The sequence below is a fragment of the Achroia grisella genome, unplaced genomic scaffold, assembly GCF_030625045.1.
Source record: "Achroia grisella isolate CSIRO2021 unplaced genomic scaffold, CSIRO_AGI_Agris_v1 utg241, whole genome shotgun sequence".
Lineage (NCBI taxonomy): Eukaryota > Metazoa > Arthropoda > Insecta > Lepidoptera > Pyralidae > Achroia > Achroia grisella.
In genome coordinates, this window is record NW_026712734.1 from 2,012,532 (window position 1) to 2,040,531 (window position 28,000).

The 28,000-nt window shown below is 29.7% G+C and overlaps 1 protein-coding gene across 7 annotated transcripts; it reads left to right on the forward strand.

Moving 5' to 3' along the window:
• LOC131842475 (G protein-activated inward rectifier potassium channel 3-like) lies at nt 1–27,999 on the forward strand. Of its 7 annotated transcripts, XM_059191003.1 has the most exons (5): nt 1–202; nt 8,597–8,722; nt 9,872–10,277; nt 19,640–20,697; nt 27,595–27,999. In XM_059191003.1, the coding sequence occupies exons 3-5, from the start codon at nt 9,991–9,993 to the stop codon at nt 27,840–27,842; spliced, it is 1,593 nt and encodes a 530-aa protein (XP_059046986.1). In that variant the 5' UTR covers nt 1–202; nt 8,597–8,722; nt 9,872–9,990; the 3' UTR covers nt 27,843–27,999. The 7 variants fall into 7 exon arrangements, with proteins under 7 accessions (XP_059046986.1, XP_059046985.1, XP_059046988.1 ...); XM_059191002.1 differs by lacking the exon at nt 8,597–8,722; XM_059191005.1 differs by lacking the exons at nt 8,597–8,722; nt 27,595–27,999 and adding an exon at nt 25,020–25,607.
• The last annotated feature ends 1 nt before the right edge of the window (nt 28,000 follows it).

Here is a 28,000-nt window from a genome sequence, read left to right on the forward strand (position 1 = left end):
AAACAAAGCGCACATGCCGAGGGTATCTACCTACCCTGATTCAACACGCGAGTCATCCAAAACACAATCCGTTGTAGATATTGTCATAATAACTATATTGTAAAATAAAACTATAATGTGATGTAGTAACTTCGTTGGTTTCATGTGAAATGAGTATCAGAAAAATCATTCAAAACAATGCACATGTTCGCTGCTGACCGTGGTAAGTTTTGTATTACAATGATAATCTTATTTCCTACAATATTTGTTTACAACGATGTTACATCGAATTCAAAATAAAAAAAGTATGCAATTTAAACGTTACACTAATTCATTTGCACATACTCACAACACTTAACTGCTAATAAAACTATTTGTAATAACTTAAATAATAAGTTAATATCTTTATATTACAATATTACCGATAGATAGAGAATATACTTAAATAACTTAAAAACACAAAAGCGCAATAATTTTTATAGCCGTATAAGTTCAACTCGTAAGCTAGTCAAACTCGTACTCACCGCGTGTTCATTTGAATTGTAAATACAGAATTCTATACACAATATGTCTATAACTTGTTATAGCCAGCTGATTATATTATACCTACTGACACATTAAATTGTAAAAACACCTTTAAACAAAACCCGCAATATGGTTTATTCGATTCGTTTAAACGTGACCTCTAGAGTTTATTTGCTTCTTTAAAACGAACGTCATTAACATTCTCGTTACAATAAAGATTTTGGCACATACCTAATTATATTTTCACGTATAGTGTCAACTTATTACGAGTACTTTGAAGACGTAGATCCCTTTAGAAATTCTTTAAACGCATATAAAACGAAACTCTATTACTATCATCTACGATGCAACCTAACACGCTATCCTAGCACGCTAACAGTTTACGCTGGGCACCAGTGGAGGATGATAAGATGAGCATGAAGTCAGGTCAGTTTAATCATTATGATAAATTTACCATGAATTTATAAGGATGGTTTCCAGGGGGAACCATGTGGAGGTTTTAAGGTTATAGCTTAATAGTGAGTATCTACTTTTTGGATTTTTTTTAAAATTAAATAATTAAGTCCACTGGATAATTCGTTAGATAAATTGCTGTTACCTAATACATAATTAAATCGTACAATTACTTAAGCGAATTAAATCATCGCAGATGATAAACACCGTATCTATGACAAAGATGAATGAATAGGGTTGACGGTTACAAAGTGATCTAAATTAGTAATTAAAAGAATATACTAAATACATACGGAAATTGCAAAACAAACATTACAATCGATATTAAAGTAAAAAAAAGATAAAGTTAGAAAAAACATTTTTATTTTACTATAATAAAACAAAAAGGTTCTATGTAAGTTATACAAATGATTCTCCTAATTGAAGAAGAAGAAATCTCACAGGATAAGAGATCTTTCATTCTCATTTTTACTGTATTTTGAACGGCATAGAACATTATATATACTATTTCATATTACGTATTACAAAAATCTCTGTGAATAACGTAGCGTTCGAATAATAAGAACAAAAAATCTTTTTTGATCTTTTAGCGTAGCATACTTAAAATATAAATCTATTAACGCTAAGTTGAAAAAGCCATTTGCAAAATTACAATACAAAAATAGTATTTGCTCTACATTAATATTCTGTCGTAGCTTTCTGTTATACAGACATTACAAGTCCAAGTATTTGTTTTTGTTTTAAGTACATACTTACTATATTTATTAGGAACTTAGTTTTAATAAGTGTGTAAGACAACCACATAAATTTCCTAATTTTTATTTATAATTAAGTTAAATACTGTGAACCTAACAAGAATTAAGGACCCCTCAAACGCTGACATTCTGGATATCACAGAATAACGTGAAGTTTATGGTGCTGTTCATGTATATAGGCAGACGACTTCTACCACTTATTTTCAGGTGGGTCAACAGGTCTTTTGCCATACCAATTAAATTAAAAAAAATACCTACTAAATACACGCATACAAGATTCAATATAGTAAAAACTTCTTTCCAAAATTAATTCCACCAACAACGACACCCATGAGCTTAACCTTGCGCTAGAAGGTAGTTGAAGTGCACATAAATAATTTCCACTGCATTTCGACCTTTTGAAGTCAGCCCTACATATAGGTGAAGTGTCAGGCAAGTAGCTAGCTGTACCGACATGACATCCAATTTCGAGTTGAGTCATTACTCTGTGGGCAGACCGGCTTGTGTGTATTTATTACAATCTTTACACTGAATAATAATTATGCTTATTACAAAGAAAAGGTTAAGTAAGCCTCAGTTATTGCCTGGGAGTCTCCAAATTTGAACATTTATTTTCGGTGGCTATTAAATATATGGTGTGATGGTAATGAAGCAACTGTTTCTTAATGTAGCAATAATTAACCATTTTCTCAAAATGTATCTTATGTGTTATAATATGTAGATTTATTATTATACATATACATATTACGTTGGCTGGAAGAGATCTCTTTCATAGATAAATCCACCCTCGGACACATTTTTTTATAACTCTGTTATATTTTATTAGTACATATAAGTGTTATAAAGAATATTCAAAATGTCACTTATTTTTATATTTATATAAGTATTCATATGTAGAGATACTACAAGTTGAAGTATATTCAACCACATCGGTATGAGACTTTAAATTAAAATAAAAATGATGTCTTTACGTTTTTTAGATAAAAAAAATAGACGTTTTGTGTATTATTATGTTATTGTACTTATGCTTTTATGCTTGACGCGAAAAGCATTAAAGTTTTTACACACATAAAAATACATAAAAAACCACGAGGATAATCTATTGTTAATAGTTTAATACTTAACCATTACACTACTTAAATCGAATTGTGTTATACTAAAAACCTTCCGTAAAACTGGTTAGTCAGATACTTAAAAATATTAATATGAAAGAAGGTGTAGTTTTTATTAATCAGTTTCATATTTTTATATCACATACAGCAAGTACAGCTTCTTTCTTGTCTATATATTTATTCTTAAACTTGTTTCATTGATTATACTTATAATTTACACTACCTGAATAAATAAATAGAAATCATAGATAAGATTAAATGAATTGGGTTTTAATCTTAAACATAGGTCTTTTAATTGAATCAATTATTAAATTACACCGCGGAATCATATACAAGAAATATCGAGCTAATAACATATATTATAATGTTGGAACTTTTATGCGATGCTATATAATACTAATAATTATTGAATTTATTTACTACTACATAGAGATTTACATGAAATATATCTAATAACTTCATAAATTGTTAACGTGGGTCTATCTGGGTTAAGTGACAAAAAAGTTACTCGTAGTTTCTGAACCAAAATAAAACTAAATATTACCTATATTTGCTTAGAACATAGTTGAAGAATAAGCGAAATATTTTTAGAATGACGTCCATATATGACGAATTTACTTAGATACATCCCGTAGTTCTACCATGCCACTAAACAGGTAATATACGCTTTTATGAATAAGTATATATAAGAATAAATAGATGTATTTTCAAATTCAAATTTAATATCATATTCATGTAGGTCTCAACAAACTCTTTTGATATGTCAAATCTACCGTGAGCTCGGAATGATTTCCAGATGAGAACTGACTGAACTGACAAGAAACTCAGCTCGTATTCTTCAAGCATTTCTTTCAAACTGTCAATAATGATTTAAGATTTTAAGATTTATTTAAGCTAAGCATTTAAGATAAGTAATTTTACAATTATCTTTTTTCACGATATACTTACATTTATTAACAAATAATGTATATAATTACTGTTTATTAGATATTAAATTATACTGTCAATATAATTATGAACGACGAAACTCAAATAAATCGTAGAATCGTAGAATTATGTATCCTCAACTAATATTGATATTGCAGTAAAATGTACCTATCATTACTTAATGACTCATAAAATGACATAACGCAGGTTGAACCTGGTTTAGTATGCAAATAAAATATAATAGACGTCTTTTCAACTTCTATTATCTCATGGAGAAGGTAGTAATCCGGAACAGTTAATAGATGTCGTTACATAGTAATACTCATATTTTTTTAAGGCAGAAAGAGTTCTATATTCTCGAAACTAGTACCTAATAAAAAAAAATCATAATAATTTTACAAAAGTATTTAAATATCGACATAAGTAAAAAATCCGTAGTATTTGAGAACCTTCTTTTTTTTGAAGGCATTTATAAAACCAAAGACAGCTGGTAAACGGATATGTATGGTTTCTTATGTATATATGTACTTTTGCTATAATACAGATAATATAAAACAAAATAAGTCTGATATTTAAGGAATATATTGTAATTATGGATCTAATTTTCACAGTAGATGATATTGATCTTATTCGGGATTATTTTTTAACGAAAAAGCAAAATATGCACATTTAATTGAATTCCATTGCTATTCATATTTTAAATCCTGTGTTTTACTTACTTGTAAGAGCCTTTGCTTGTCTATGTCAAAGTTAGAAGAAGCTAAATTCCTATTTTTATGATGATATTGTTCGATAAAGATTGATTTACATACAGAAATTATAATATATAATAATAACAATAATCTTGTTTTATCGGTACTAGGCAACTGGTATAAATACATAGATACTTTTTTTTAAGGTACATGCATAATATATATAGAAAACACCAAAACCGATACAAATAATCATATTTATAAATACAAAATGTTTGTGACGTGCGAGTTATCGAACCCGCCACCAGAGGAAGTAAGGCCGTGTGCTAAACCTCTAGACCACCGAGACAGTCATATAATAACAAAGTTGTAAAAAAAGTCAAAATAAGATCATTATCGCAATATAAATTCTCTGTACTATATGTACGAGAATGTTGAAACATTTATGATCATATCATAATAATGCTGTTCCAACTTTCACCTGTTAAATTGTCATAATTTCCTGTTAATAAATCAAAACAGTGTATACGTCAACTAGCCACAACTCGTGATCGTACTTTATTACTAATACACACAATTTGAGAATTATATAGTAATTTCTGTTATAAACTATTAAGTTATTTTACTTACATAAGTGAAACTGTTTAGGCTTGCTTTGAAACTCTTTCTTAGTGGATGCAGTCATCCAATAGTATCAGTATTAAATTTTTCACTCGGTAAAAAAACTCATGGTTGAAAAAACTCATTTGTTGAGTCATTATTAACTTCAAAACATAAAGGGATTTGATTAGTTTGAGGTTATTTTTATATTAAACTGGGTCTACTAGGCCATACGTAGCTGTGGCTAAGGTTAAATAATATTGCGACTATAAATTGAGATGTAAACTATCCTAATTTTTAAGTTGGATCAAATTGCATACAATGTGCAAATCAAATTTGCAATCGGTTCAGTAGTTTAGGAAAACATCGCGGACAAACAAAGTGACACGTAATTTTTATATGTATAGATGTAGTAATACTTTTTAATGCATATTCATTGACGGGACAAGTATTTGTATTTTACAAGAAGTAATGTCAAAATGATACTATTAACCCTCAGTACTAACCTTAGCTATTAAGTACTCTTTTCACATCGACACCTTGAAATAATACGCAGGCATGAATGTCAATATGATTATAAATATAAAATAAACTGCATAGAATAATATTATATACGATTACGATCGTGCATTAGGCACATAATACAATGATACGTTTCTATATAATATTTCAACTACTTTAAAATGAAAAGAATTCAATTTGAAAATAAATTACATACAAATTTTAATCTCAATATCGATTTCATCCCCGGAGGTCTAGCGCTCACCGCCTAACTTCCGATGGTCGCGGGTTCGATTCCTCGCACTGCACAAACATTTGTATTCATGAGTATGATTGTGTGTATCGGTCTGGATGTTATCTATGTGTAATATGTATGTGTTTACGAAAAAAATCTATGTATTTGTATCAGTTGTCTAGTACCTACCCATAACAAGCTTTAGCTAGCTTAACTTGGGTCTAGATATTTCATTCCAATCCTGTTCCGATATTCTTTTGCAATCAGGATTAAGATATCGGGTGTATTAGAATATCGGCAAAACATGCAATGAGCACAAAATATTTTAGAATACCTAACTAGCAACATTCTTACAGCTTAAATTCAAATTAAAGTCATTTTGTAACAAATATTCAAAACCTCATTCACTTATAATAATAATGGGAAGCTTTTTGTGAAGGTCACAATCAAGAATATAAACTATAGGTCACGATCGCATCTTTTTTTATTTCTATTAAAACAAAAGTTTAATTTAAAAGAGCATACATACAATTTAGTATCTTTGAATAGAAATTGTTGTATACAACTTATTCGTAACAAATATTTAGGTAGGTACTATGAATATACTGATAAGTAAAAAATGGACTTAAGATAATTCCACTACAAGAATATAAGTCTATCAAATGCGTATAATTCTTTATAAAGAATAGGCCAACACGGGGCAACTGTACAAACTGATTAATTACTGGACGGAGTAATTGAGATCAACCTTCGCAAATGCACAGGTATATGTAACGTAACACAATTATACCTAATTATTTATACAAATACAACCCAGATAGGAAATATCTATGCTACTACATGAAAAATAATTAAACATAAGTACAAATTTAATGACAGTGGCAACATTGCGTCATAAAAATAAAAAAAGAATTTTTAATTACAGAATCAAGTAATAGTTGCTAGGTGTATGGTAGTCTCTGGGGACGATGTCCGGGACAGAATAAAGTGGTGGAGAAGAATAAGGAAAACTGACCCCACCACCATGTGGAATAATATAGGAAAAGCGAGAGAGAGGTTATAACAAATATATGAGCTGCACAATTAGATTAGATTTTAAAATCTTTATGTATGGTAATAAGGCTGCATTTCAATAATATTATGTAGTTAGGAATATAATTAGTAAATAATAATAATTCTATGTTGAGGTACTGCACTACAAAGAAGTTAGGTAGGTAGACATCCAATAAAACGATATGATTGGAAATATTGTTGTTAAAATTCAAGATATGAAATCGGTAGTGGATAAGAATTCAGATAAAATAGTGAGTAGGTTTCCGGGTCCGGGTAGCAATACAATTAATACAGAAAAATAAAATTTTTAATTACTATGCGAAATAATTATTTATTGCTACACTAAAATATTTTGATGTTCTAACAATAAGAAAACCCTCACCCATCGGAGACGGATCGAGTTTCGTCTGTGCAGACTAATTTTCCTAAATATTTTCTAGGCACCTAACTACATTTTTTTATGGGGAATAATTTAATGGTGTTCCCAACTGCGCTTACGGTGCTTGCGGGGTATAAGTGGAAGATGTAGATAATGGACATTAGCCGTGGCTGGCAGTTAGGATATTTAATTCCCACAAAAGTCTTCAGGGTTCGCGTATAGGTCGACGATATGATATAATGATGGGGGCTGTCCGATCCAGTCCTCATTATTACAATCCACTCTCCTTCTATAAAATACGGTTATCATATATTTAGGATCATATCATTCATTTATTTAGTAGTAATTGCACAGAATAATTTTTAGTTTGGGATTAGATTACAGAGTGAGATTTTAAGAATTACAATTATCTTGACTATGTAATTTATTAATTTCGTCCACTTAAAAATGTAATATTTATATATTTTTTTGGATTTCTGGCTAAATCTTAATTGATAAGTAGGTAGGTACTTAATGTACATACGAGGAGTAATGAAGCTGTTTATTTGAAAGATTATTTGTTCATAGAATCATAGAGCAAACCCTGACATAAGAGACATAAAATTTTATTGGCAAAATGGTAATTGCCGTAAATTATCACTACCCTAGGGGCTATGTGTATGTCTACGTGTGTATGAGAGACTTGTAATAGGTGTAAACTGATATATTTATTAGTACTATATACTATTACAATTTATTATAATTTACATCGTACTTAAGTATTCTTATGTGTAAGTTTACAAAATTATATTTTAGTAAATAAATATATATTTTTGATAATATCCTCAGAATCTTGCCAAATATTAAATAGTACTGCTTTCCCTTTCAATGCTATTATACAGCATTGAAAGGGAAAGCAGTACTATATTTTTAACCCCTTAGATTATCAATTGTCCATTGGTCTTGTGATAAGGATATAGATCATAGATAGGCAACCTTTGCTCTTGTGAATAAAGGATAAAATATATGACAATTAATTTGTCGTTGAATAAATCTTACATCTCAGTCAACTTGCCAGTAGCAGCGTCCCTACCATGCCATCTTACGGATTAAATAATAAACATTTCATTTATTAACCTAAATTTATATTATGAGCTTGTCTATTCTAAACTAATTTATACTTTATAATTTTTATATATAACCTAATAATAAAATATAAATCATTATACATGTAGGATTTCTATTGACCGTAATATTAGTGAAGACTTCAGCCCACATTTTGTGCTATAACCACTAGGAATTATTACCACAGTCCAACGGGACTGCGGTAATAATGAAGGAAGGACTATTCTTAAAACGATATGATGGCGGAATCGCATTATTCTACAAGGATTTCCGCAATACAGATAATCCCGTGGGAGTTTATAAAGACATCCGACAGGCGCCGGGCGTTAACAGCATAAAGTATGGAGATCGACCACATCCTAATGAGAGCAAGGACGTGTTATAACTAACACGGGCTGAATGACCCAGTATGATAGAAATATGACCAGCAAAAAATAAATATTTGTACTAATTTATAATATTATACAAAAAAATTAATAATCAACACGAACAACAAGAAAATTAACGATTAAAAACTTATAGAGATTAAAACCGTTTTATAATTTAGTAAAATGTCATCTAATTTATAATAAAAAAAAACTGTAATGTCCCATTGAGTATTTTTTTGTAATCGATTAATTACAGGTACGAGATGCATGTATCTACTAGACGTTAGATGTCGTAACTATTGCGAATATTACAATTATAATAGATGATAATATCTCGTTATTACTAAAACACAGTTTAGATTATTAACAACATTAAATATTTCTATAATGGATCGTATAGTAATTATCTTTACTAAATGACTAATCGTGTAAAAAATCGTTATTAGTATGAAAAAACGCATTGCTTATATTTTAATTAATAGCCGTTTTAGTACAGCAACTTAATCACAGATGGCACTCTTTGTTACTATCTTTGCATCTTTTAACCGATTACAAAATGAAGGTTACCAATTATTAAATTTTTTTGTTAATATTAAGAGTAACTGCGTTAATTTTAAATGAAGTTGAATTTGGAATAGGGTGGCAGTCATATTAGTGTTTTCACATCACAATAATGGACTCAATTTGTTCATATTCTTCTGTTTCACGTTAAATACCTACGAGTTCCTTCTTGCAGCATGCTTCAATAATAAAATGTTTTAAAATAAAATATATAATAACTGAAAACATACAGCGTCATATAAATGTTATTTTATTACTTTTAAATGGTTAAATACCATATGGATGTTAAATAATATCATATAATTATTTTTATTTCAATTAACCAACATTGACTAAATGTGAATTTTATTATTAAAAATATTAGCAAGTAATGCAATTGATACAGTTTTTTGGGATAGGATTAAATTCTTTAAAGAAATTTATTGTATAGATATTGCAGCTATGATTATTTTCGATATCAGGTTAAAATTTGTTGGTTAAATAATTTATAATAATCTAATCTGAATGTCAATAACCGAATAAAGTCTATATTTTTTATGGATATACTTAAATAAATTGAATATTTTTTTACAATAAGTGTTTTTCTACCATTAGCATAACAATTTAAAAATATACTTTTAATTTCAGATACAGCCATCCTAAATGATGACCACATCACTACGAATATCCTTGACGGGTCTCTCTACTACTATAACATATAAAATGTTGTATATAATTAGAAAGTTATTGTGACAAATAGCATTAAAATGAGTGAACCACCTTATGAGATGCAAGTTAAAGAGGATGGGCCAAAAGAGGGAAAGAAGCCTGGCCTTGCCGCAGGAAAGATCTTCTACAAGCCAGGGGTTATTGAAGAAGAAACCGATGAGACCAGTGTATTTGATAGCTCCGCTGTTGAATCCCCAATGCTTAATTACAGTGGGAGCGGTTTTCTTAGGCCACAGATTCAGCCTTCAAGCAGTTTACACAGGATACCAACATACAGTAGTTCAATTGGACAAAGTACAGTATACCGTCAGGAAACTCTTTGCAGGTAAATGTTTCATAATATACACAAGTCTACTGAGAAGTGAATAAAATATTTGGAAAATTTTGATATCTATTCACAGATGCGATGTTCAGTTTAGGTATTTTGATATTAAGTGTATGAGTATCAGTAAAATAAAACCAAGAAATTCGCACCTGGACTTTCGCAAATATGTTTCATTCATTAGGTATGGTTAAGATTTTTAATGATATTTCCTTGCTATTTTTTTTTATTTACGTATTATGCCCTTGTCAACTGTAATAATTTTGGCGTTTTATTTTAAATCCTTTAAAAGAAGAGGAATTTACTAAAGGATGATGATACGTTTCCATAATTTTCATTATACATCGACAATTACAAAATGAAAAATGCTTGGCCCATATGCAGGATATATTATGTATATGTGTATATTATGAAATAGATTAATGAAGATGATGATTTTCATTGAAATGAAATTTAAATTCTATTCAAAATAAAATAATAAAGTAAACAAAATATTAACGGGTTAGACTGAAACGTACTAAGAAGTCTAATTGTCTAGAACTTACTTGGTTAATAGACAATTATCAGTCGAAAATTGATTTCTTTACATTAATCAGCACATAATAGTAATCATTTGATAACTATTAATTGGTGTCTTCGCATGAATTTGCAATATTTTACAATTAAGACACATACCGGATGCTTACCTATACATTGTTTTGTACTTCTTATTTAGTTGGTAGATATATAACAAATCACAATCCTTGAGGGAACCAATATCTAATCAGCTAAGATAAAGTTATCGATATAGTTTTCTGAAAACATTCGCACATACATGCCAAAGTCGGCTACTAATAGGACAGCTTAACTATTATACTCATAAATGCGATAAAAATTCATTTACATTAGTAATAAATAAATATATTTTTTACCATACAATTTTGAGAATAAAGTATTTACATTTTAATTATATTGTGGTGTGTGATTTGTGGTAAAACAATGAAAAATTGCTGAAAGTGTTTTGTGAAATGCGGCGCAGACGCAAATAGTGTGTTGATAAGAGAAACTTTATCGTTGTTGACCAAATTTGTCCCACTTTTGTGTAAATTAATCAGCAAAGTGACAAGGTATGTCTGGTCATTCAATATAAAACAATAGAATAGGTGTACACTTACGCACAGGCATTAGTTGTACCAATTTATTGCATTGCTCATTATCGCATGTAGATAATCATAAATTATGTGAAACAGTTGATTTTATTTGTCACATATACAATTTAAAGATAATTAATTCTTCTGATGTTTATATGTACCTATAGGCACGATTTTTTTACTTCCGATTGTCGAGGGTTCGATTTCTTGCACGAAGCACATATTTGTCTTCATGAAAATGTATGTTTGTATTGGTATGGGCGACTTTTATACACTAGTTATAGACTAGTTGGCGTTGAAAACTGTCCAGGGTTATTATTATTAATAGTAATATATCTTTATATCTGTTATATCACAGATGAGGTAGTAAATAGCAATGTCAACCATTGATATCGTTATAAAAATGTAAAAACAAAATCAAAGAAATATTATTATAATTGTACCTCGTAAGTTTAATTTACCTGAGGTAATAATTTGAATAGCTATACTCCAGCTTTAATCACGGGATTTTATATTATAAATGGTTTATATTTATACCTTTTAAATTTCGAATCTTTTTTTCGTACTAGGTCTAGGTAACATTTCAATAAAAAAATTAAAAACAGAAGGCGTAAATTTTTTATTCGAAGTATGTATGTTATGCTTCTAACTGCTTAAGTACGTACAATCAACTGAAAGATTTGAACACTCCATTTCATTATTTATCATCATAATCATTACACATAATCATATCATTAATGGTCAGAGTTCTCTTCCTACAAAAAAATAAGATGTTATTTCCAACGTCGCATGAACAAAAATTCGTCCCTTACTTCACCCCTTTTCAGTTTTTTTTTTAAATAAAAGATAACCTGTGTCTGTTCGCTTGTCTTCATACCAAGTTTCATTAAAGAGGTTTGGTTGACGAAGGGTTATGAAAGTGGCACCGGTGTCAGAGAGGTTGAAGAGTAATCGTCTATCATGGTATGGACATGTAATGCGTAGGAACGAGGATAATATTTTAAGAAAGGTGTTACATATGAATGTGGATGGTTATAAGTGCAGAGGAAGGCCGAAAAAGAGATGGATGGACTGTGTGAAAGATGATATGGTAAGAAAGGAAGTAAATAACGCGATGACTGCGAACAGGGATGAATGGAAGCGAAAAACATATTACGCCGACCCCAAATAAATGGGATAAGGAAGAAGCAGATGATGAGTTGACGAAAGGTTATAATCAAACAGACTGTGTATTTACACATTTATATTTATTAAATTTGAATTAATTACTGTTTTTAATAAGCATGCGCCTTCTATGTATATACAGCAGTGAGACGGAAGTAAAAATGTGAATAAAACAACATGTTTTATATATCCTAAGTAATTAATCATTAAAATATAACATTTTTTATTTCGGTAACACATTCCCAATTAATTTACAAATTTCCTTTAATTTGATGTTTCATGCTATCTTGTTATCATGGATGCAAGTCTTTAGATATCTTTTGTTTACAATGTTTTACTACGTATGTTCATAGTATGACGTAAAGTATACAACATGTAATAGGATTAAAGGTATTCGAAAGTAGATTGTTCAAACTCAGTAATTGAATCGATATGTGCAACATAAACCGTAGATTTGAAAGTGAAAAATATTTAATCTGGACCAAATCTTGAGATATTTATTTAATATACCCATTCCATAACGTGAAAATAATTGTATAATAATGAATTAGGATTATTGCCGTTTTTTCTAATTAATGTATTATTGATATTAAAAAAGAAAACATAAAATATTAAAAAATATATATCATACAATGAAATTTTCGTGGCCTTCATACTAATAATATAACCACACAATATAGTAGTACATTATACATAAAATGATGTGTGTCAAAAGTGAAGGAATCAATCTCTAATATTATGCTACAATAGTTTGTATAATTTCGAATGAAGTAAACGTTATACAATCAAGGCAATGTATTCATACGCTGCATCAATTTAATTACAAATTATACTGAATTTTGAAAAATATAGTTATCTCCACTCTCGCTCACGTCAGTACTTACCAAACAGTCGTCGTGTAAACACTATGAAGCCATGGGATCAACTTAATCTACCAAAATCCAGCTAGATCGGCAAACACGGATACCTGTCCACATAATCTTGATTAATCACTCCTCAACCTTTCCATCGGCTAAATTTTGTTATGACCATGCAAGTACGTTTATCAATTAGTGACTTAGTTGTACATTCTTACGTATTTAACTTCTAACTTCTTCTTCTATAGGATTTTTGAAAAGCTCTACTTCACCTTGCGGCAATGGTATTTCCGAATCGGTACAATACTGAAACCCTAATGATAGAAAAGAGATAAGTGAAATACTTTAACAGGCCGGCAACTCACTAACACAAGGGGAATTAATCCCCTTGTGTTATATTCCACTTACCATCAGGTGTAGTGCAAGCTCTTACTATAAAAAACATTAGTTATAAATCTCTATTAGTTGTTTTCGAGAAAATTTATATCCTATGTGACATTTAATTTAAATTCAACTACTATTTATCTATCTATCATATAAATATTATATTATACAACAAACAATAGCTGATTCTATTTTGTAAACAAATATTCAAATTAATTATAATATTTAAAATTATGAATATTAACTTAAGTTGAAATTTTCATGATAATAATATCTGATTCATTTTATCTAATGTGACGATAAATGATATTTTAAAAAATAAATATTAGCACTTCCAATTACTTTCATGATGAAAGTAATTAGGTTGTATATTTTGTCTGTTAATATAATATGCTCCATACTACATAGCTTGTTGAAAGAATAGGTAACTGCGTAAAAGTAGATATTAGACGTAATGAGCTTAAACTCAGATTTAGATGTAATAAAAGAACCCTGATGAACGCCCTGCGCAGGCCGCGAATCAGCAAACGTAGAGATGTAACCTGTAGCTATGTGGAACGACATACGTAGGACTGCAGGATACAACTGGAAGTGATGGGCTGAAAATTGTGCCCAATACTCTTGGGAGTTGAAAGTTGAAAATTTACCAAAAATTGCTAATAAAAACAATAACTAGTTTAGAGAACATACAGGATTAGTACAGAAGGTCAAGCCATAATTCAGAGATATATAGAGAGGAGCCCCAAGAAATAAAGAGCCTTTATACAAACCGCGCTGTCATAAAGGATATAAATTTAGAATATAGAGTTTATAAAATATTTTCAGACTTCCACTTTAAAATAAATAAGTAACCTATTTATTTTATTCCTTATTATATTAGAACACTTAATTTTATGGAAGAAATGTACTTTCATAAGTATTTCAATTGGTTTTCTGGGTATACCAACCCTTTACCACTAATTCTGTTGTAACCGAAATTCGGAAAATTGTTAACTTGAAACATTTTATAGACTTTTATCAACTTCTTCTTTCTCTCTACTTCTACTTTTCTGCTTTCATTCTTTTCATTCCAACTAATAAACTTTTTGTGATTGTTATGTAAGTTTTTAAAAACGTGAAGGCTTTATTTATTATATAACGTGCTTCATTTTTACAAACCACTTGTACAGTTTTATCATTGACAGATATAATGTTTTTATTGTTCTGAATACTTCAAATAAAGATTACAACAATAATTCTGCGATAAGTCATATGACATGTAATCATTTGACAATTTATATTCTTCTCTTACTTTGTCATTATGATGGATATATATACCACCGGCGGCGTACGATAGCATTCAAATATGATACATTTGTTTTGTTCTAGTGTTCAATTTTATTTATGTACATCTAATATGATGATTACTATATGCTTTGAATAGGAACAGCTGCCAGCTCTTCGGTCTTCTGCGATGTCGACTAACCTTTTCGTTATTTCTTTGAAAAGTCTTATAGCGCTTGTACATCTAATTGATAACTATATGCAGGAACAGCGCCAAAGACATTACTACACTATGTCATTATGCGTTCTCATTGCGGGGACTAAGATGTTATTTCTATATAGTTTATCTCACCGTTAAAAAACATACATCTTACAAAGCAAGCTGCTTGAATACTCATATAACAAAGTTGCCGAGCTACCGATATTAGAAACGGCACGGACTTCGGCCAAGCACGAGGACTCAAATAGTTGACAGTAATATCCACTCGACACGCGCTGTGCAAGATGATTGTCTGATTGCTTCCACCTCTACTTACGTCACTAACTGTAGCAATTTGGACTCATATTTTTATTAGTGGTATGAATGTAGATATAGGACGATAACCCGAATGCCGAACGATGAATATCTTGAAATCAAGATATTTAGTACCTACGTGGTGTAGATACTTAAATAGATTAAAAGTCTAATAATTATTTTGTCACCTGCATTCATTGATTTCTTACGGAAATTGTCCGGTAACTTATTTATTTTAAGAGAATTAGGTACATGACAAGTTATAGAAATATTATTAAAATTGACAAAGTTTAGATAGGAAGAAGGAAAAGGAAGAAGTTTCTATATGAAACACACAGGTACACAAAATCATACTAAATTAAAAAAGTTTGATACCTATTAGAAATTGTATGTTATATTACAATAAATTGACATATTGGAAAATAAATAACTATAGTAAATTTGAATATATAAATTGGACGTTAATTTTTATGCATTTAATACGGTACCTACGTATAGACCTAAATTTTAATTAACAATAACAAATTAAATTGTTCGTTTGGTTTAGTTACAATGAATATAGAAGTCAGATTGCGTCTTCACATAGCTATACACCCTGAAATCTACGGAATGTCATGTAATGTCGCATTAGAAGTGCTTATTTTAATATCACGACTTATTTATGTCACTTTATTTACAATATGACAACAATCGTGCTTATACATGTTTAGCTAAACGATGGCGTTAATTGATTTTATGTAAACACCTTATACATTATTAATAATAACTTAATTTCTTAATAAATCAGTAACCGTACAAGGCAAAATATGGAAAACAAAATATGTTGGTGATGTATTTGTTAAAATGAATTAGAAAACCTTTGAAAAAATTAATTCAGTTTAATATTATACAATTTTATCACCTTTCGTAACAATATCACAAAATTTGAGATATTTTTTTGCTTCCCATTGTCATCATTTATGCCGATAAAGTCTGGTGAAAATAATACAGTTTTTTAGGATGAATGTGAAACATTAATATCAACAACAAGCATAGTAACCAATATTTATTTGAATAAACAGATATTGTTAAAAATAACTATTACAAGGAAATAATTTACTTAATTCATAAAAATATATTGATAAAAAACCTCACCCCACCCACTGTTAACAATATATATACGTAAGCCCATACACACCTCTGCAACCTGATGATTGACCTTCGTTCAGTAATATTCGAGAGCAACAAATTAGAACAGGAAAATGAGGCACATTAGCGGTCCAATTTGCACTGTCAAATTAGCTATTTTAATGAAAATACTGGGGTGGCTCCCATCTTATATGTCCAATAGGGTGTTCACAACTATCAATGTCAGAGTGACATACGAAAGTAATTATTAATTAAACATTTTGCATAATTAATCATAAGTCGGACAAACTTGGTAAACAACCGAGGTATAATTACATATATTTTTTAACTGTACTCATACTTTTTTATGTTCATACAATATTAAATTTAGTAATATTTATGTATAGGTAAACCATCACAACATATATAGGTATAACAATAATAATTACAACGCTTAGATTTATGAATTTATTTATAAGTAAGGACATACTCGTACTGTAACCTATATTCGATAAATCCACAGTTGACGAAAAAAAGGAATGCAAACATTAATTTTTGTTCTACAATACAAGTGATATATCTGTGATAAATTGAACTATTATTCAGTATGTAGTGTAACGTACAGAGTTATAATAAAATCAATATATTTAAATGATAGGCACTTGTATTATTATCCGTCGCGTATAGAATAGAAAGAGGCTGACAGTGACTTTGCTACATTTTCAATTTCTGACAAAAAGACAGAAATAAGACAAAAATATTATTATTATTGTGATAGGTAAATAGAAATTTATTACATTTAATTAAAAAACATAAGGTGTAGTAGTAGTACTAGTAGGTATAGTAATAATATTTAATATTTTTGATATGACAATGTCTTCCAATATAATAAAATTACTTTATGTATCATAAAATGGTAGAATTAAATTTGAATCAAAATTCTATTATACTTACTGAGCAAGGAATATAGACCATATGTAATATATGATTTTATATTTATGTATACAAAGATGCATCTATCTAATTAGTTCAAATAGGTAATTAAGTACGATGTCAACATTCAATGAACAAAGCACTATAAATAATAGTTAATTCGCGGTTCGACAAAACGCCAATACGTTATTTCATATTTTACGATAATTAGTGTGTATTAATAAAATATTAAATATGCACTCAATTTTATATATCTCACATTGTTTGAAATGAACATAATACGTATTAGTTAAAAAAAGTCAACACTAAATACTTGTGTAGAAAGACATGGACGCTAAATATCTACAATTATTTTGCTTGTTCACGGCTATGCAAACATTTAGTGTAGATGTCTTTTGTTTATTCTCTGTAGAAAATATAACCTCTGCCTATACAGGGTTAGTTGTATTTTTTTTTATATAAAATAAGAAGAATAACTGTAAATTGAGTTATTAACACGAGCGAAGTAAAGGGCAAAAGGTAGTCGCTGAATATCATTAAGACTATATATTATAAAATCACAGTGCTTATAACAGGACTTCTCCGAAACATACTTACTTTACTGCTTAACTTCTTAGGAAATTTTATGCGTTTTCAGCAGGTCTGAGAATATTAGGATAGGACGTAAACTATTTTTCGGACCAGTCCAGTATCATTATTTATTTAAATTTAATTTCTTAATGGTTAATATTTCCATCAACCCCTATTTTTTAATAACCAAATTAATTTATATGACAAAACAACGTTTGCGGGGTCAGCTAGTAATAACTAAAATCTTTTCATTATTATCATGAGTATCATTCTTCACTAAATCACCCATTTGTTGCCTACCACGTAACATAATCTTTCAGGATCATTGATTGTTAAAAAGAACGGCGCTGAGTCAATGAATATTATCTAATTACCTTTGAAGCATTTGATGTTGTTACTCTATTTAGTAGTACTTCGAAAGTAGTTTTACTATAGCTTTGCCCCCCTATGGAGATACCTATATACCTTTTTTTTCATTCCCACCATTTAGAATTCACACATTAATATAAAAGATCTATAGAGAATAAAAGTTGTAGATATGTAAAGATCAAGCAGTATTTCAAGAGATACTATTAATAATTACACCTTAATTGTGTCATAATGTTAAAACTATATTGCAATGCAAAAAAAATTTGCTCGAGGTAATATTTTCATGTTTCGAACGGATTTCACAAATATATAATTTGCAATGGCGTATGTGTATGTTATGTTAGTGACATACAAAATTTATCACTATTGATGTTCATTTGTGTTCTCTGAACAGAACACCCTATAGTTATATTCGTGGACGTCATATACTAACTGAAATTTGTTTTCCGTAGTGAGCTGATAATTTTCGTTATAGATTCTAGCGATACAATTATACAATGTTTAGCATGTCGTTGGAGCGATGGGCGCGAGAGTGCCAGTCGTGATCTTGTCATTATCTCGCGCGGTGCTTCAGGAGTGTCGCGGCCGTCGGAGGATGCTGTCGCAGACGGTCGGACGCGAGTGAGCCGCGCGCACGACACCATCACGCACCATGCACGTTGATCCAGAATCCCCCGCCAGCCGCGAGGAGGCCCAACTTCTACCAGATGAGTGGCTCAAAGTCAAGGCAGTGGCCACCAACGGAAACCTTTCCCCTGGCGTTTACTACCCCACAGTTACCAAGAGGTTCGTGGACGGCAAGCACCCTGTGTCGTCTACGATCGAACTCCTACCGTAATGTTTCGCTTTTGTCCGTCCATTCGCATCCTATGTTATATGTTATAATAAGAATTATTTTCATATTAAAGAATAAACATAGTTATATTTCTTTAAGTATTATACACTATCGACATTAACATTAACGAAGGTCAGTGGCGTCGCCCGCAGTGTGAACTACATATTCTCATTTACAGGATTGTACTATAGAACTGACATGTAGGTTATTTTTTTATGTATTTTTTTGTTTGTTAACAGGAATCGATCACACAGACATGGAGTCACAAGAAGAACCAGACGGCGAGCTATTCTTAAAAATGGAGAATGTAATATACTTAAATCAAGAATATCTCAGCGGCGGTTGAGATTTCTCCAGGATATGTTTACTACCCTTGTCGATGCTCAGTGGCGATGGACCCTGCTCGTATTTACACTTTCCTTCATCTTATCCTGGCTAGGATTCGCACTTATTTGGTGGTTAATAGCATTCACACATGGAGATCTGGAAACTGATCATTTACCGCCTATGCAAGAGTCTTCAAATTGGCATCCTTGTGTATCAAACATTTTCGACTTTACCTCATGCTTCCTCTTCAGTATCGAAACTCAGCATACTATTGGTTATGGCGCAAGAACAACTACGGAAGAGTGTCCTGAGGCAATTTTTATTATGTGTTTACAAAGTATAGTAGGAGTAATGATTCAAGCGTTCATGGTGGGCATTGTATTCGCAAAGATGACAAGACCCAAACACAGAACACAAACCTTATTATTTTCAAAACACGCAGTGATATGCCAGAGGGATGGCGAGCTTTGCTTGATGTTCCGGGTGGGTGATTTAAGGAAGTCACATATTATAGGAGCCAGTGTGCGAGCTCAGCTAATCCGGTCAAGAACAACAAAAGAAGGAGAAACGTTGTCTCATTACCAAACTGAACTGCAGCTAAATGCAGATGGGTGCGATGGCAACTTGTTCTTTATTTGGCCTATTACAATGGTGCATAGAATAAACGCCGAAAGTCCTTTCTATGGAGTATCCGCCGCTGACGTGCTACAGGAGAAGTTTGAGATTGTCGTTATACTAGAAGGTACTATAGAATCTACAGGGCAAACTACACAAGCAAGATCTAGTTATACATCAAGTGAAATTATGTGGGGACATAGGTTTGTGCCGCTAGTGACATATAATCGTGAACGTCAAGGATACGAAGTAGATTATTCTAAATTCGAAGAAACTACGCAGGTGGATACTCCCTTGTGTTCAGCCAAGGAACTGGATGATTTTTATGGCAGCCAGGCTGATCGTAGATCTATTGGTGAGTTTATTACTAAAGTCAAGTCACGTGGTGTTGGGTGGTTGTGTGTCCAAAATGTAAATTAACAACGCTTACAAACAGTGCGCTTCGTAATTGTATGTACTTCCACGTTATCATGACATCAAAATGAAATGAAGATAAAGTAATCTCTATGGCATTGATATATAGTAGTTTAACATCAAATCTCCAAATTTTTATATGTTATTTATTATGTTTACTTGGTGTTAACGTTGAGAAAGTTCTTTATATCCTCATAGTGCCTTAGCTGTTTATTTAAATTATCTGCAGCTTATTTTATCTAGGGTCATTATTTTACTGTCTGTTTGTTACAATATATTATGATAATTCCTAATTTATTGCTATTGAATTTATTGCAACAAGTAACCTATATAATGATTTAATTAATAACTTAGAATTACTAATAAGTGGATGGTTCTTATATGTACCTACCTACTTGATTGATAAGATTAATATTGTTGTTAATGTAAATGTGTAGGCAGTATCTGGAACGTAGACATAAAATTATTATTCACACTTGTTTGTACTGATTCACATGATCTCTCATGAAGCGTGTCAAATATACTAGTAGGTAGCTGCAGGCTATAGGAGAAATAAGTATTTCTAATATATATTAAATATGACGTTCGTTTTATTATAATAATCGATTATTATTCCATGACATGGTCGAAATAAATGCAATTACATTCTTAATATAAATTATATTTTAGATATGTATTAATTTCCTTGAATTCACCAGTTGCACCACAGCCGAGAATCAAACGCACATTTAACATAATAATGCACGCTTAACACACCACACTTATGGCCAATTACTAAATGTATTATAACAATACCATGTAACATATTACAAAAAGTTTCTCTATTGTATGATCTGGGATTGATATTCTATTTGTATAAATTATTTAATATTATATACCAGAACTATATCTCAAGTGCAAAGAGTAGCGATATCTTATTATAATTTATATCACCTCCAATCATACTTGTAGTGATTATTAAAAAAAAATCATAAATAGATACAGACCTACTTATTTTTAAAGATTCTGTACTCTCTATTATTATTTATAAAGATACATTATTGATATCACAACATAAAAGTGACGTTTTTAATTTTTTTTTATACACCGCCTTACTACCGTTGGTCGCGGGTTCGATTCCTCGCACGGCACAAACATTTGTAATCATGAGTATGATTGTTTGTATCGGTTTGGGTGTTTTCTATGTATAATATGTATGTATTTACGAAAAAAAAATCTATGTATTTGTATCAGTTGTCTAGTACCCATAACACAAGCTTTAGCTAGCTTAACTTGGGTCTAGATGGCGCTGTGTGAATTGTCCTGAGGTTATTATTATTATTTATATATATTTTGCTTTATGTAAATCACTAATAATTTGAAATTGGATAGAACTGTTAATTTCAGAACGGTATGTATAAATTCGAATTTGTGCACTTGACGATTCGGTGAGCTGTATTAGTCTCAAATTGATAAAAACACTTAGATTTTAAAATACAAAATTTAAAAACAAATTATAAAATATATACATTTTATAATTTGTTATACCAATAGCAAAGAAGACAATAAAATGTATATAAAAAGATATTACATAATATATTCTATAAAAAGAATTCATAGAGCTCGATTACCATAGGTAATGATGTGAACAGCTGTAGATTTCACAGAATATTCTATAAGTCTATTACTGTATGGTATACCTCTGTAAAGATGCTTTTACACTACAAAGTACAAAAAACAACTATTTTTGAAAAAGAAAATAATAAGTTATCCGTTTAAAATAATAGATACTACTATTCTCTTCGTAGATTTAAAACTTGTTTTTCGATAATCCGATATATCAATTCATTATAAATTTAATGTGCTCTTGATAAGGTAAAATATCGTCTCTGAAAATTTCATCTAGAAACAAACGTTGACTTGACTTGACACTTGGCTATTACCAAATCTCGGCAGGATGTACCATTTTGCCAAATTGATTCCCAGTGCTATCCCTCTTTTTGATACAGGATACATTTGTTTCGGCGACCGTACAAGAACTGACGTCAATAAATGGTCAATTTGTGGTAAATAATAGCCTCCTTACGTATTTAAATGCAACATAAAGATGGCTGCGAACATTTGTTTAAACTCGGTTCTTTTTAGCTATAACCAAACACAATGAAATACTATTACAAGAAAGATTATATTTTAAAAAAGAACATTTACACATTCCATGAATAATTTTGTGCTTCATGTATTAGCAAATATTGTACAAACAATTTCAAATAAGTATAATGACTATGTTTTAAATACTTTGTACAATATTTGTTTTACAAATATTAAAATATAATGGAATAGGTGTTATTACATACCAAATAGTCATGTCATGTTTAGGATACAGATTTATTAGCACTTTTAATATAAAACCAGGATACTCATTCTTACATACTGAAACTTAAGTAGTCACGGATTGTGCAGTGTTAGAGGAGATACCACCAACACACAATCAGATTATGGAGTGAACTACCTGCCGAACTTTTCTCCAGAAACTACAGCATGTGATTTTTCAAAAAGAGTATTATACAATTTTAAAAGAGTATTTAAAATTTCTTAAGTGTCGGCAACTTGCAAGTGACACAAATGGTATTTTAGACATCCACAGGCTACAGTAACCGTTTATTATCAGATAAGCCATATATGATTGCTACCACTTTGGTACTCTTATAAAGAAATTTAAATTTCTTCAGTCATAAGAGGTAATATTATTGCTTGATATCTTTGCAGGTATGATGTTTAATTCTTAGAAACAGTAATACCTACATAAAAAGGACAACGCAATATCATAATTTTGAAACGTCCTAATGTTGTTTGTAGGCGACGCGACGGTTATCAAGAAGGAGGAAATATCTTTCTTTACCACAAAACTATTCGTGATAAACCTATTCCAGTATATTAATAATGTGTATAAAACGCAAAAAAATTAAAATAAGTAACAATAATGTTCCTATACATAACAAAACTAGTATTAGTGAACTTTTTAAGTTATTTTTAGGTAACTATATATTTTTTTCTCAGATATACACTATAAAAACTACAACTTTGTACAAAATTTTAAGTAATATAATTATTTATCTACAATAATGTTTATCATCACAGCCAATAAACTAAGATTATCCTAAGTAAATGTTGATAGTGGAATGACAAAAACTAGTTTTCAGCAGTCGATTTGCGAATAGAATATAATCCTTTTGTTTTATCTAATATTGAAAAACTGAATTATTCACATTATCAAATCAATCACTGATTTTTCAGATTCACAAGTTATAAGTTTAATTTTATAATTACATTGTATTAAAATTGAACTTAATAAATTCTTAATAACTTAAATTGTTATTACACATGTTTAGTCAAGTCAAGTCAATTTTCATACAATGTTTCTTGACTTCCTAAGGGTGTTTTAGTAAGGTTTATATATGAACGGCAATGGACTTTATTTCTATTGAATAAAATATACTTATTAATTTATTAGAAGTGTTAGTATATAAACAATTTATGTAAGATGTTAATTACAATATAAATAAATATCAACAGTCTCAACGAGACTAAACTTATCTGTATAATCATATAAAACGATCGAGTATTTTGGAAATGGTTTTTCAAAATTAATATTTACCAATGGTAATAATTTTCTTTTAAGTCTATATGCAATGGTGTCATTCCAGAAAAAAATGGAAATATTTTAGACGAAACTGTGACACATAGGTAATTAATTACATTTGTATGATAGCACTCTTATCATTGTCATAGGTACATTGCAAACAAACGAATTACCTAAAGCCATGACTATATTAGATTAGGTATATTAATTCCACTGTGATCCGATTGGTTATCAATTATATTCTACAAAAATATTAATAATATTTTTGAAACACATTTATTTTATTTTTAAATATTAAAGAGATGCAGTTACTTATATATATTTAACAATAAATAATTATTAAAAAGTACTATGGATCGAACTTAATAGGGACCACTTAATTGCACTTTTTATTCCGCACCTAGCTTAACCAACCGAACTATATAATAGATATTCTATACTAATAACGTTATAATCTATTTACCTAATAAAATTTTATGAAAACCTTCTACACAGTATGTGAATTATAAGATATGCATGAAATTCGCTAATATATTTAACTTTCTAAAATATTAAACAAATAATTCATATATAATAATTTTTGCTCTCTAATAGCACATATTGTATAGAGGTTTATAATTTTTTATGTTTGTGATGTCTTATAGAGAGCACTGAACACGGCCAACAGGGGGTGTTCCTCAAAATGCCGGAAAAGAAGAAACCAGAAGTCACAGCAGAGCAAAAAGACGGCGACTTCACTGTTACTTTGTAAAACATTGTTCTTTGGAATCTAAAAACGCTTTACACTATTTTAGATTTTGTAGGTTTACTAATGTATAAGCTCAAATTTTTGTTATTTTTGAGACTATTTTCTTACTATTTATTTACATGGGATTATAGTTAAAATATACTGTTTAACTTTTATGTTATATCGACTAAAATAGAATCTCAACAAGTACCGTTATTATTTATTGTAAAAAATATATAAAAATAAAAAAAATAACTATTATAATGGTCACAAACCAGTTTTAGAACTAGTCAGATACTAGCTTAGCTTTTTGTAGTCTCAAATTATTATGTAGTCTTCTTAAGGTTGTGCGAAGAAAACAAGTATTAAAATAAAATATTTATTAATTTTAAAACATTCCAGCCTGTTGAATTAGTCACATACCTAGATATATAATTATGTAATATACAATTACTTTATTTACCTCCTGAATTTTTATGATAAGAAAATTTATTAAACCATATTACAAATAATTAAATAATAAAATTTACATGCCTACCGTAAATTTTTTATTAGTTAGTCTATCTAATATATGATCTGAGATCAAATGATTATATTTATTTTGTTTCTTTAAGATGTAGGTACACAAACACTTTTGATAATAATATTCTGGAGTTGTCCTCATTACGTAAACGACTAATATATCTTAGTTGAAAAAAATAATCGTTTCGTTTTTAATTTCATAGTAGTTAATACTAAATAATAATTAATAAATATTGGCTTCTTAAGTAGTATAAGGTTAAATACGATCATTAGAAAGTGTCTTAGTATACAAACGTGTAATTAGTTATTTTTAGTAGTTCAAATGAAAAATTATTCCATAAAAGCATGGAAAATACATATATATGTAAAACCATGAATTTACAATAAATGTATATTTTTTCTACTATATTCATTTGAATGATTATGTACAATATCTATTATTATTATGCTTTCCTTTTTTTATTTAACTAAAATGATAAACATGCTATCGGACCACCTGATGGTAAGTGGTAACCGTGACCTATATACATGAACAGCATCACTGATATCACACCTTATCATGTAATGCTTGTGGGAATTAAGGTTTTAAAAATTTGTCAATAAACCGTAGCTTCAATCTCTTGAAACCGCAATTCATATTACAATGTAAGTTGCTTGTTGCCTAAAATAACCAAAAATACCAGATGAACGGATGAAGATTTCTTTCGGAGTAGAACAAAGTCTACTCCAGAAGAAATCTTCATGACGCTTTTGTTAATTGGTATATGCAAATTGTCTATTATAAACATCCTGAAAGAAATTTTTGTTGATCATGTATATGTATGTGTATAAAATGACTCTATATTTATGCAATAATAATTATTCGGTCCCCTGTTAAAGGCACTGGAACACTGTTCGTAAAAATATTGTTGAATATAAATACTGAATGAATAAGTATTAATAGTGTCGTTGTCTTTAATTTAATCCTTCATAATACCTTATTATCTTTGATGAAGTTGTGACCTCCAGCACAGCCAACAGTATTAGGGTACTAAAAATCTTATTACTTACACACATGGAAAAGTTTATGACGATTAGGTAATTGAAAGTATAATCTTACTGATAAAAACTATAGAAATTGTGATTTTAATTTAAACGACAAGTACTATTTCGTCTTAGTTTAAATATTATGTAAGTTATTATATCAGGCTCATAAATTTATTTACCCAGATAATATAAGCATCTATCAGGTAATGAGAGTAATAATTATCTTAAATAATTTAAATGCTTTTTAAAATAAAGGAAAGTACCTAATATCAACACAAAAATACTAATTCTGTTGTTCTTCTTATAACAATAATGCAGAATAAAGCTTACAGAATACGATAGCCTGACGAAAATAAAGTCGTGTGATACCTATATCTATTTAGTTAGTATATTAAACAATGTTTGTTCTATATCGTTCGTTAAAAATGTTGCTTGTTATTTTGTCATTGGCGTAGCTTTGTGTGTTTATCCTTGTGAGTGAAATGATTCATTACCGTCAAAAGGTGTAGGTAAATAATTGATAAAATTTAACAGAAAGAGCACGTGAGTTTCAAGGTAATTTGTAAGTATCGATGAACAATTACATTCTACTTAATAACGAAATTATGTCAAGTGACAAGAGTGTGAATTTTCATTTTTATTTTGTACTTTATGTTATATTAATCTAAAATCAGAAACTTCTGAGAGACGTCCCAATAAACCAAGGTAGCTAATATGAGTGTCTATAAGGAGACTGATTACATATTATCAAGTTATCAATCAACAACTTGTTTCTGCAAACAAGCTCACGGATAAAAATGTTTATAATTGTGTGTTGATATATAAACCAATGTGATCAATAATAATAAAAGATCAATAATATTTATATGGTTGATAATAATTCAAATTATTGTTCACATGAATGTATCTATTTACGACAAATTCAGAACTGAAATTCTTTTCAGGTTATATGGCAGTTGGTTCGACAATAACAGATGACATTATTCTACGAACATCACTTGGCCCAAAGGCACCAAATTCACCGCTTGCTCACATAGCTGATAGGCTGGTCGTTGATGCTATTAGAAGGGCCAGTTTGACTAACAGACCATCTACAATCAAATATCCCCCCGACTATTTCAATGGCGCCGAAGAAATTTCTTCTTCAAGTGAAGATGAAGATAAGAAGGATAAGAAAAAACAAAAATCCTGAATGTATAAAACGATAACTCTTATTAATCAGTTCCTTTATATAAAATTAATTGATCCTACTTTTAATATAAACGTGATATATAGTATAATACTAATAGTTATTTATAAATATTAAGATTTAACCTATAATAACATTTTACTTAACTAACGCCATCTGTT

What these genes read in the sequence shown, in the direction of transcription:
- LOC131842475 (XM_059191003.1), top strand. Translation starts at nt 9,991, where the DNA reads ATGAGTGAACCACCTTATGAGATGCAAGTTAAAGAGGATGGGCCAAAA. An exon ending in CGTCAGGAAACTCTTTGCAG is followed by an intron (nt 10,278 to 19,639) that starts GTAAATGTTTCA and finishes GTTTGTTAACAG; the next exon opens with GAATCGATCACACAGACATG. An exon ending in GGCTGATCGTAGATCTATTG is followed by an intron (nt 20,698 to 27,594) that starts GTGAGTTTATTA and finishes AATTCTTTTCAG; the next exon opens with GTTATATGGCAGTTGGTTCG.